The sequence below is a fragment of the Pogoniulus pusillus genome, chromosome Z (genome assembly GCF_015220805.1).
Source record: "Pogoniulus pusillus isolate bPogPus1 chromosome Z, bPogPus1.pri, whole genome shotgun sequence".
In the NCBI taxonomy this organism is placed as follows: Eukaryota; Metazoa; Chordata; class Aves; order Piciformes; family Lybiidae; genus Pogoniulus; species Pogoniulus pusillus.
In genome coordinates, this window is record NC_087309.1 from 12,487,513 (window position 1) to 12,498,631 (window position 11,119).

The 11,119-nt window shown below is 52.6% G+C and overlaps 1 protein-coding gene across 3 annotated transcripts; it reads right to left on the reverse strand.

Annotated features, from left to right (window-relative positions):
• Positions 1–5,029: 5,029 nt before the first annotated feature.
• Positions 5,030–10,312, reverse strand: LOC135193166 (avidin-like). Of its 3 annotated transcripts, none has more exons than XM_064176699.1 (4): positions 9,962–10,312; positions 5,992–6,202; positions 5,432–5,552; positions 5,030–5,182 (listed from the first exon to the last, which is right to left on the reverse strand). In XM_064176699.1, exons 1-4 carry the CDS (start codon positions 9,962–9,964, stop codon positions 5,137–5,139), a joined length of 381 nt encoding a protein of 126 aa, XP_064032769.1. In that variant the 5' UTR covers positions 9,965–10,312; the 3' UTR covers positions 5,030–5,136. The 3 variants fall into 3 exon arrangements, with proteins under 3 accessions (XP_064032769.1, XP_064032768.1, XP_064032767.1); XM_064176698.1 differs by lacking the exon at positions 9,962–10,312 and adding an exon at positions 8,836–8,897; XM_064176697.1 differs by lacking the exon at positions 9,962–10,312 and adding an exon at positions 6,315–6,442.
• Positions 10,313–11,119: the final 807 nt, after the last annotated feature.

Sequence of the window (11,119 nt, forward strand, 5' to 3'; positions counted from 1 at the left end):
GTAGCTGCCCTGGGCCAGACCAGCTGCTGCTGGGAGCTGGCCTGATCTGCAACACAGTACAGCCATTGGGCACCCACGCAGGGTCCCTGCCCGGGTGACCTGCACCAGCACAGCTCCTCTTAACAGACTTCACCTGCTCCATGCGCCTCCACAGATCATCCAGTCCAATCTAGCACCCAGCCCTTTCCAATCAACTAGATGTTGTGGAGGGCCTGTAGGCCCCAAAATAGGCTTGTTTGTGCCTTGCCCTGCCTGGACATGTCTCTCTGCCTGCACCAGGGGTAAATGAGCACAAAGGGGCACAACAGACCTGGTGCTATTAAGTCAGTTGCCCAGGACACCTGAGTGTGTAAGTCCCCACACACCCAGCTCATGCCTGCCTGGTGCTGGGCCCACGTGATCCCCATATTTGGAGTCCAGGCCTGTGGGTTTGCCTAGTATGGCAAGGTTTGGCTGACTGCCAACCTGATTGGTCATTCGAGTGGCCAATGAGTCCATAACTCTCGTCCCACATTTAATAAGTAGAGGTGCACAGGCTCAGGTGCAGCCTTCCCCACATTGCTTGCTTGTCTGCCTGCGTACTTTCTTGCAGCTTTGTGCCTGCCTTTATATGATTGCCTGGTGTGCATCATTGCTGCGGGTTGCCAGGAGCAAACCCACTTGTCTGCATCCGATTGGCCTGAGGAGCCAGCGCTAGTCCTGTGCTCAGACTGCACAGAATCCTGCCTCTGCACCTGGAGAGGCTGCCTATGGATTCCCTGGTGTGAAGGTTTGGGTGTTCCCTGCCCCCCCACACTTTAAAAAATCACCCAGACTAGACTCAGCCAGTTCTGGGAATATGGATGAAGCTTATATTTACAGCTAGCACAATATACAAGGAGATATTTACAGTATATACAGTTATAGACAGAAATATAGAAGGTAAAAGGTAATACAGAAACACAACTCCCCTCCCAGAAACCTGAGTCCCCAGGAGGGGCTCCCAACCACCCCTGCACTTTCCCCTACCCCTCTCAACCTTACCCCAGTCCCAGTGAAGACTAGAGGTTCGGCCAAGAGGTTATGAAGCAAAGGTGGGTTAGTCCAAATGGAAAGTGAAGTTAGGGAGTAAGATGTTGCTCAGCCAGCAGCCCAAGCAAGAGTGAGAGAAAAAAATGGAGAGAGTGTTATCTAATGTTTTCATTTCTTCCTCCCATACTCCTTAGCAAGACGGTGAGGGAAGTAGACATCGCCATTGTTTTCCTTTCACAGCCTGTAATCTAATTCTTCTCAGCAAAACATTCTAGCTAGCTTCAAACTAGCACAACTGGACAGAGCATCCAGAAGGAGCCAGCAGCATAAGGTCAGAGACTGTAATTTCCCCTGGAGCCGGAGGATTCCAGCCTCAAAGTCCACAGGCAGAGATCCTGAAGAATTGGACACTAGGCATAGGCTGTGACGTAGCTCGGGAGGGTGATTATTGATTAATCAGAATTGTGAGTACATGCTTGAATGCCTCTGTAATTTCTTTAATTTCTATTTTCTCTGCCATAAAGCAGAAAACCAGCTTTTAGCCCACCCTTGCTGGGCAAGTAGTATATGACCCCAAGCGGCATTAAGCTACGGGGAAAACTCTCTCTCTGTGTTAATAGTTCGAATGTATGCTAGTTGTTATAATAGTTAATGTTTGATATATATTCCCATAATATCTTCATAACTCTGTAGAACAAATATTAATACTGAAGTTCAGTGGTTGGGGGTGGTGAGAGCTGAAAATATTGAAGTTTATAAATATATATATTTTTATAACTATCCTCTCACATTAATAAGTGTCTCCCCTCCGCCACAACCGGTGTAGGTGGCAGAATACTCCTCCATGACACTAGACCATGGCACTAAGTGCCTCATCCAGTCTATTTTTTAACACCTCCAGGGAAAACTTCAGAAAGAGAACATTGAAAAGGATGCTCAGAGAGGGATCCCTCCTGAAATAATGAATGTGGTGATTCATTTTGTGTAGGCAACTGGAAAGTCTGAAAGAGCTAAATAAACAGAACTGGGAAAAGTGAAGCTGAAACTGAGGGCAAAACCAGTGAGAGGCAGACAACATCCCTTTAAAATTGGAAGCTTGTGTGGGATTGGAACCCACAAGCAAACAGTTTCTTGAAATGTGGATCATTATGAGAACGCCAATCAGAATTGGGTTGGAGGGCAGAAGGGCTCTGCAGCGGGACCTTGACCTCCTGGACAGATGGGCAGAGTCCAATGGGATGGAGTTCAATAGCTCCAAGTGCAGGGTGCTGCACTTTGGCTGCAACAACCCCATGCAGAGATACAGGCTGGGGTCGGAGTGGCTGGAGAGCAGCCAGACAGAGAGGGATCTGGGGGTGCTGATTGATACCCACCTGAACATGAGCCAGCAGTGTGCCCAGGTGGCCAAGAGAGCCAGTGGCATCCTGGCCTGCATCAGGAATGGTGTGGTCAGCAGGAGCAGGGAGGTCATTCTGCCCCTGTACTCTTGTCCTGGAGTCCTGTATACCCCTAAATTCCTCTCCTGCTGTGACTTCGGGGGAGAGGGAAAGCCTCCTGGTTCCCCCTCCTCACCTGCCCTGCGGGCGTGAAGTGGGGTGAGCAAAGGGATCCTGCCTGCAAGAGGAGTGCCCTGTGCAGTGCCCGTGCTGGAATCGGGCTGGGATTGGCTGTGCCTTTCGCGCCTAAGGTGTGGTAACTCTGCCCTTTGTCTAGCGAGGGTATAAATACTGGGGGGCTTCCCGCCTTTGGGGGTTCCCGCCTTGGAGTTCGTCCTGCTTGGAGTTAGTTACTGCCTGAACCTTCATGCTCCCCCACCTCTCTCGCCTTGCTTTGGATGCAGAGAGATCTTCAAAGACTGCTTCACCTATTGACACCCTTTGTAAGCCTAACGACCCTTAATGGTCCACCTGCAACTGCTGAAAGGGAACGAGAAAGAGAGACAGACCCACGAGGAAGTCAACCTGATCGTGAGTGATTTTGGTTCAGCTTTATTAGTAAGAAAACCACTATTAATTAATAGCTAAAGCCTTTTCCAACTTCTGACTTCCAAAATAGTCAGATTATCGATGGTATCCCTGTAGATATTCTCAAGCAAACGAATCTGCTAATTGAACTAAATTAATCTTTATATATATATAGTTTTGGGGGCGGGTTTTGGGAAAATAAAATAACTCTATTTTTGTATAAAATTCCTGACTCGGCCACACATTAATTCCTGCCTCCACAACAACTCTGCACTAGTTAGACCACACCTTGAGTACTGTGTTCAGTTCCCCCAGTTTAGGAGGGACATTGAGATGCTTGAGAATGTCCAGAGAAGGGCAACGAGGCTGGGGAGAGGCCTTGAGCACAGCCCTACGAGGAGAGGCTGAGGGAGCTGGGATTGGTTAGCCTGGAGAAGAGGAGGCTCAGGGGTGACCTTATTGCTGTCTACAGCTACCTGAGGGGTGGTTGTGGCCAGGAGGAGGTTGCTCCAATGGGATGGCATTCAATAGCTCCAAGTGCAGGGTGCTGCACTTTGGCTGCAACAACTCCATGCAGAGATACAGGCTGGGGTCGGAGTGGCTGGAGAGCAGCCAGACAGAGAGGGATCTGGGGATGCTGATTGATACCTGCCTGAACATGAGCCAGCAGTGTTCTGCACTGCCCAACTCTGCAGTCTGTCCAGGTCTCACTGAATGGCAGCACAACCTCCAGGTTTTGTGTCATCAGCAAATGTGCTGGCAGCACACTCATTCAGGTCATTGATGAAGATACTGAATAGGACTGTACCCAGTAGTGACCCTGAGGAAGGAATATTACCAGACACAGGCCTCCAACGAGACTCTGCACCGTGTCCAGAGAAGGGCAACAAAGCTGGTGAGGGGCCTGGAGCACAAATCCTATGAGGAGAGGTTGAGGGAGCTGGGCCTGTTTAGCCTGGAGGAGAGGAGGCTCAGGGGTGATCTTATTACTGTCTACAACTACCTGAAGGGGCATTGTAGCCAGGTGGGGGGTGGCCTCTTCTCCCAGGCAACCAGTAATAGAACAAGGGGACACAGTCTCAAGTTGTGCCAGGGTAGGTCTAGGCTGGATGTTAGGAAGAAGTTCTTCACAGAGAGAGTGATTTCCCATTGGAATGGGCTGCCCAGGGAGGTGGTGGAGGCACCGTCCCTGGGGGTCTTCAAGCAAAGCCTGTCTGAGGCACTTAGTGCCATGGTCTAGTTGACTGGAAAGGCCTGGGTGATAGGTTGGACTGGATGATCTTGGAGGTCTCTTCCAACCTGGTTGATTCTATGATTACAGACCTCTGAGCTCTGACCTTCAGCCAGTTCTCAATCCACCTCACTGATCATCTAATCCACATTTGTTAAGCTTCCCTAGGAGGATGTTGTGGAAGACCGTGCCAGAATGGCAAATCACAGCACAGCATGGGACAGGCTGGGCATTCAGCCCCTTGTGTGACCACTCAGCACCCTGTGGGCAGGATGGCAGGGCACACATGGCACAGACAGTGTGTGCAGGACCTCAGGAGAGTGGCAGCATGGCATGGCACGGCATGGCACGGCATGCTACAGCAGGAGTGGGCAGAGCCTCGGCCAATCACTATCCCCAGGCTGCCCTTACCTTTCTGGCAATGGTGGCATGGGTGCTGAGCAGGGACAGGGGCAGCAGGATGCAGCAGCTGAGGCTGCTCAAGGCACCAGTAGTGGGAGGGGCAGTCCTGTTCCCTCTCAGCTCTGTCAAGAGCTGGGCAGTGACAGCCCATGCTGGGCATCCTGCCGAGGAACATCCTGCTAGGAGCTGAGGCACAACACCATCCCCTGTGCCTCAGGGAGCAGAGCTCTGCATCCCCAGGCAAGGCAGTTCCAAGCCGACAGGATGGGGCAGTGGGCACAGTGGTGGAGGAGCCTGGGCCATGGAGAAGGGTCAGAGCAGGGAACACAGGCTGAGCCTCAAGAGGCCATGGGGTGGGGTGGCAGGAATGAGCAAACAAAGATGTGCACATCATGAGCCATGGCACAGCAGGAGCCAGGAGTGTGTCACAAAAGCTTTATTGGCAGAAGCAGGTAGTGGGGCAGGAGGTGGGGGCAGAATCCTTGCTTCTATTGCAGCCCAGGAACCTCAGCACAGCCACTCTCACTCTCACTCCTTCTGATGTTGCATTCTCCTGAAGACATTGATGCCAACCCTGCAATGACAGAGGGAGCTCAAAGAAGTGTGGAAAAACACACCCTGCTGGGACACAGCCTTGTCACCCACCCACAGCTCTGGCACCACGGTGGCATCCCCAGGAAGGCTGCCCATGAGTGCCCCAGCCTTGGCCATCCTCAGCTGGGCAGCAGCTCTGCCGGCTGCTGACCCTCTGCACTGGGAAGCCTCAACCCCTCTGGGGATGCAGAGGGCAGCTGTGCAGGGCAGAGGGAGGGAGAGGGCTCACCTAGTGGCTTTCCAGTCGTCACCGATGGTGTCCACATGTGACCTCAGCAACCACATGGTCTTCAAAACCTCCTTTCCATTCTTATCCACAAAGCATTGTCCGGTGAAGACAGTGACAGAGTCTGCAGGGACAGGGCAGAAGGTGGAGGGGAGCACATCCAGAAGGGCAGCTTAGTGCCAAGCTGTGCCAGTGCAGGGGATGGTAGACGCAGGCTGACCCTTCCCTCAGGGCACAGCAGTGCTGGAGGAAGCAGGCTGGAGGAGTCAGAGGGCTTGGGCTGCTGTGGAGGGGTGGGTGGGCAGGCAGCAGCAGGCTCCAGCCCTCAGCATGCCCCCTGTGCTCTGGCACTGGGAGGTGACACCAGCCAGAGAGCTCCAAGGTCAAGGGAGGGAAGCACTGGGGACACCACAGGCAAAAGCAGGGAAGAATCACAGGCATTGCAGGGAAGGGAAGGAGAACTTCAAGGGCATCATAAGAAGCACAAGGCAGGTGAAGGGACACTGCAGGGAGGACAGGGTCTCTCTGGGGACAGCACAGGGAGGCTGAGAGAGGAGAAGCACCTGAAAAGGTCCAGTTGACAGTGAAGCCAAAGGTGGGTTCGCTCTTTGTGTTTGTGAGGTGCTGGGAGCCCTTCAGCGGTGATTTCAGGATCTTGTTCGAGGTGGCTGTCACAGCTGTGTGGTAGACACCATTGAAGTTGCCAGCGTTGTCCACAGCATCAATGACCATGGTGGAGCCCAGGTCGTTGATCCATTTCCCAGTCAGCACACACTGAAACACAAGGGACTCAGTGTTGCTGCCACAGCAGGGTGGCAGGAGCACACTGCAGGGAGAGATAATCCTCCTGCCCACCCTGCCCCATGCATGCCAGCCCTGCCATTACCTTTGTGGAAGAGAGGCCAGGAGCCACCAGAGCCAGGCAGAGCAGCAGGAGGAAGGGAGTCACTTGCACCATCTCTGCAGTGGCAGACAGCTCGCAGATCTCTGTCGATGTGCCTGCTGCCTTGGCTATTTATTGCTGCTGGGGTGCAGGTGGCAGCTCTGGCCAGGGCATTGTGCAATCTGGGTGTTTCCAAATGTGCACTTCCCAGATGCACCAGGCTGGGGAAAGCCTTGGCTCCTGCAGCCTGAGGACTGCCAGGACAGATGCTCAGCAGGGAAAACCCCTCCGGGCTCTGTGGTCCTTTCCATCACTCCACTGCCATGCCCAGGGTGCCAAGGGTGCTGCCAAGGAGCCTTAGCCCCTGTGCACTGCAGGTCTGGCTGCACCTCACAGCCTCTCCCTGCTCCTCCTCAGCCAGCATTCTTGTGCAAACCCACCCAGCTCTGGACTCCTTCTGGGGCTCTGCTTTATCCCCTCCCAGCACCAAAGCAGCTGCAGATCAGGCAAGAAGCTGCTCGGTCTGCCCTTGCCTGGGGCTCCTGGGGTTTCCTGGTGTTCTCACAAGCAGGCCTTTGTCAGAAGGAAATTATTTGTTTCCTTTGTTATGTTTGTTTATGGAACACAAACAGTGCCACATTTCTTGCACATCACTTTGAAGGTTGACAGAAACTCCATTTGCACAGGGATCCCTGACTACCTTTAAGTGCCTGTGTCTGTGTCATGCCCCTCATGCTGCAGCTGTTGCAGGCTGAAGTCACCTGGTTCACCACAGATGTTCTCAGCCATTCCTCGGTGATTTTCCCAGTGGCCTCCTAACAGATGTGTGTTTTCATTGCCCCAGCCATCGCAGCAAGAGCTGGTGGAGCCCTCAGCACCCCACAACGTTCCTTTCCTAATATGGGCACAAGGCAACCCTTTGCAACCGTCTCAGAGGTACTTCCCAGATTTTGCTCTGTTTGCCCTCACCTTTGAGGCTCAGTTTCTGCCCAGCACAGAAATTCATCACTACCCAGGCTGGGAGCTTTGCCTTTTCTGCTGCTGGCATCTCAGGGTTCCCCTCTCCTCTATGCAGGGGCCCCACAGCCTTCTGCCAGCCTTGTCCCCAGGAGCTCCCTGGCCAGAGAGTTTGCTGCCTGCAGGAAAACTTCTGCCCCAGGCTTTGCTTGCCTCTGCCCTCGAAATTAACTGCACCACCAGAGATGCTTTCAGATGCAGCCTTGCTTTGCTTGGTCTGTTTTTTGGGCAGGCAGATGCCTCCTGGATCATGGCCAAGTTTTGCAATACCAAGCATGGTTGGTCTGGGAAGTTTGCAGGGGACAGAAGGGGCACCCATTAGCCACTTGCAACATCATCTCCACCCTCACCATCCCTTCCTCGCTGTATTGGGCATGGCAATGGGCAGCACAGGGCATCCAAGCTGGCACTGCTGCTGATGGCAACATACAGCTCATTCTGAGCTGCAGGTCTGTTTTAGCATGGCACTAACTACACAGTTGCTGACAGCTCATTTCTCTTTGATTACCAAACTCTGCCCCAGGGGCATCTCTTGCTGGTGCAGGGATCAGCTCATTGATCAGGGGATCTATGTCTTGACAGATGTCAGAGCAAAAATGAAACAAGCTAAAAGCTGGGTGATCGATGCAGGCTTAAGCCCCTTCCAGGGGCACACAGCAACATGGCCTCGGGCTGGCACTCATTAGCAGGCCTAAATCCTGCAATGAAATGCCAGAGCTCTGATATAACAGGCAGCAGGCAAGGGGGCATGGGCAGGCAGGGAAGGAGGCCACAGTGAAAGTGCTGAAGAAGTGAAAAGGAAGCAGGGCTGTGGCTTAAACTCCTCTACAACAGGTGTCAAGAAAGACTTCATGAGTACTAAGAAGAAATGGCTAAGGAACAATTAGAGTGGCTGCTCACACTGACATTGAGCCAAGCCTTGAAAAGCAGTGCGCAGGAAATGTGAGAGAAAGTCCCATCTGCAACCCAGGATTGTGCACCCAGCCCAGAGTCATGTCCCTGCAGGAGATGCTGAAAGCTGAGCCCACCAGATGCAAGCTTTGTTGAGGTGATCCAGACAACGAGAAGGAAAGAGCAGAAACATCCCTTGATACAAACTGAACGCCTGAACCCTGGGAAGAAAGTCTGCAGGCAGCCTGGCAGCTGGGATTCTGGAGCAATGCTGACAGCTTGCAACAGCAAAACCCAGCCAGGCCAGCAGCTTTGCTCCTGCTTCTGTCCCCTGCCTGTTGGATCAGGATGTCACTGTCCCTAGTGGCACTCCCGTGCCCCTCTGTAAGGAGCGGTTGGAAGAGCATTATCTGTCTCATCATTGTCATGAGGAGCTGGGACCCCCGTAGCCCAAAGACTTGGACCGATACTTGGTCCTTAGCACAAGTATTGCAGCAGCTTGCTCCATAACAAGTTTCTGGTGATGTAAGTGAGCCTGTACAGTGGAATGTGGTATCCATGGAGTCACAGGTGCAGACTCCATAGGAAGAGAACTGGCTGGAACCTACTGTCCTACCTGACAAGCATGATGGACAACTCCACTGTCCATGATCACTGCTTCGGAACGAAACTGGTGCCAAAACAGACAGCTGCCCTGGTGTTGCTAAGGGAGCCACAAAGCATGACTTGAGCACTTCTCCTTGGGCATCGGTGGAAGCCTTACTGGCAGGGCGTATGAAAGGTGGGGTCCAGACATCAGCAGGTATGACACTGGTTATGATTGATGTATCCCTAGCAATGGGACAACAGGAAGAAGAGTTCTCCCTATGAGGAATAAGAAAAGATCCAAAGAACCAGCAGGACTGGACCTGAGACCAGAGGGACATCTTTTGGACTAATGAATCTTTGTAATTCAATGGTTTGGACTGTGGCACCCTCCAGTCTCCCCCTAGGGAGTGTCACTGCCCTTCTCTTTCAGATAAGGCTCTGCCATAGGAGGATGACTTTGGTTGGTTCACATCCAGGACAACCTGCCCTCCACAGCTAACATTTCTTCTCCACCCAGGTGGCTGCAGAGCACTCCCCAGGGAGCAACGAAAAGGTCATTTATCAGTGGCTGGCAGCTCCAGGCCACCCCAGACATGCCCTTCCAGCCCCCGTTGCCAGGCAGGCAAGGGCTGGGCCTGATAGTCACAGCAAGGACAGGCTGCTTCCAAGCCCAGCCCTGCTGAGGCTTCAGGAAGAAGGCCTTTAGAGCAAAACACTCTGCAGTGGGCAGAAAGAGCTTGGGAACAAACCCAGGGGCAGGGTCTTCTCTCACTCCTCCAAAACCTGGCAGGTGCAGCCTTCAAATGCTGTGCTAACAGTGAAAGGATGGAAAAATCATAGAATCAGTCACAGAAGGATCACCTAGAACCCCCCTGCCATGGGCAGGGATACCCTACCCTAGACCAGGCTGTGTAGTGGAAATTAATAATCTGTTATTAATTATGAATATTAATTTATGTATTAACATTATTTTTATTATTATTAAATTTTTTGGGAAAAGTCCCTGAGATTCTTTGGATTTTGAGTCGACAGGAAGTAATTGCACAGAGCTAAACAGGTTAAACAACGAGAGCTTGGAAAAAGGGATATGAGGACAGGAAGAATTATAACTATGTTTGTTCGGTCTTTGCACTCACTCCAGCATATGTACTCACCATGGTTTTTGTCCCTGCGTGAGTCTCCTGTATCAAAGACACTTTCAGACTCGTGGTAATGATCCCAGGGTAAAATACAAAATATTCCACGCAGAGGGGAGTTGCTGCTCAGCTGGCAGGTGTGAGCTGCAGGCACCTGGCTGCCTTTATCGAGCTGCAAACGAGGAGAGGCAGGGAGGCTCAGTGCAGAAAGGCTGAAAACAAAAAGGTGGTTTCTAAATCATCCACCTTTAAATCCATCATTCTGAAAACCAAACTGGACCCTAGGCACTAGCACCACTGTTCTGGCCAATGAATTCAAAGCTTTGTGCCTTCTTTGACCATGCAGGCACGTTGAGGGCAGCACAAAACACCTGACATGTGGTGCTAAGCCCCTTAGCCCTCAAGGCTTTGCTGCGGCCAAACCCTTACTGTTTGCTTATCTGACTCCACTCCCCGACCCCACAAAACACAAGGAGTGCAAGGGTTAAACCAGCCTAGCAGGATTTATGCCCTACTAGGATAGGCTGGCCAGAGCCTCAGCCAGCTTGGCCTTAAACACCTCCAGCCACGAGGCCTCAACCACCTCCCTGGGCAACCCATTCCAGCCTCTCACCACTCTCATGCTCAACAGCTTCCTCCTCACCTCCAGGCTGAATCTCCCCACCTCCAGCTTCACTCCATTCCCCCATGTCCTGTCACTCCCTGATAGCCTCAAAAGTCCCTCCCCAACTTTCCTGTAGGCCCCCTTCAGACACTGGAAGGCCACAAGAAGGTCACCTGGAAGCCTCCTCTCCTCCAGACTAAGCAGCCCCAACTCTTTCAGTCTGTGCTCATAGCAGAGCTGCTCCAGCCCTCTGAGCATCCCAGTGCCCTTCTCTGGACACACTCCAGTATCGCCACATCCCTCTTGTAACAGGGGCTCCAGAAGTGGATGCAGTACTCCAGGTGGAGTCTCACGAGAGGAGTCGAGGGGGAGAATCACCTCCCTCGACCTGCTGGCCACACTTCTCCAGATCCCAGGATCTGGTTGACCCTCTGCTCCCCACAGAGGCATTTTCAGGGGGGATGCCAGGCTCATTGCCTTCCCCAGCCTTGAAGGCAAGAGGGGAGAGAGACAGGACCAGGTATTGCCTGCCACCACATCTTTGGAGGATCTTGCTTCCAATGAGCAACACC

What these genes read in the sequence shown, in the direction of transcription:
- LOC135193166 (XM_064176697.1), bottom strand. Translation starts at nt 6,386, where the DNA reads ATGGTGCAAGTGACTCCCTTCCTCCTGCTGCTCTGCCTGGCTCTGGTG. An exon ending in TGTCAACTGGACCTTTTCAG is followed by an intron (nt 5,553 to 5,991) that starts GTGCTTCTCCTC and finishes CTGTCCCTGCAG; the next exon opens with ACTCTGTCACTGTCTTCACC. An exon ending in GACGACTGGAAAGCCACTAG is followed by an intron (nt 5,183 to 5,431) that starts GTGAGCCCTCTC and finishes CTGTCATTGCAG; the next exon opens with GGTTGGCATCAATGTCTTCA.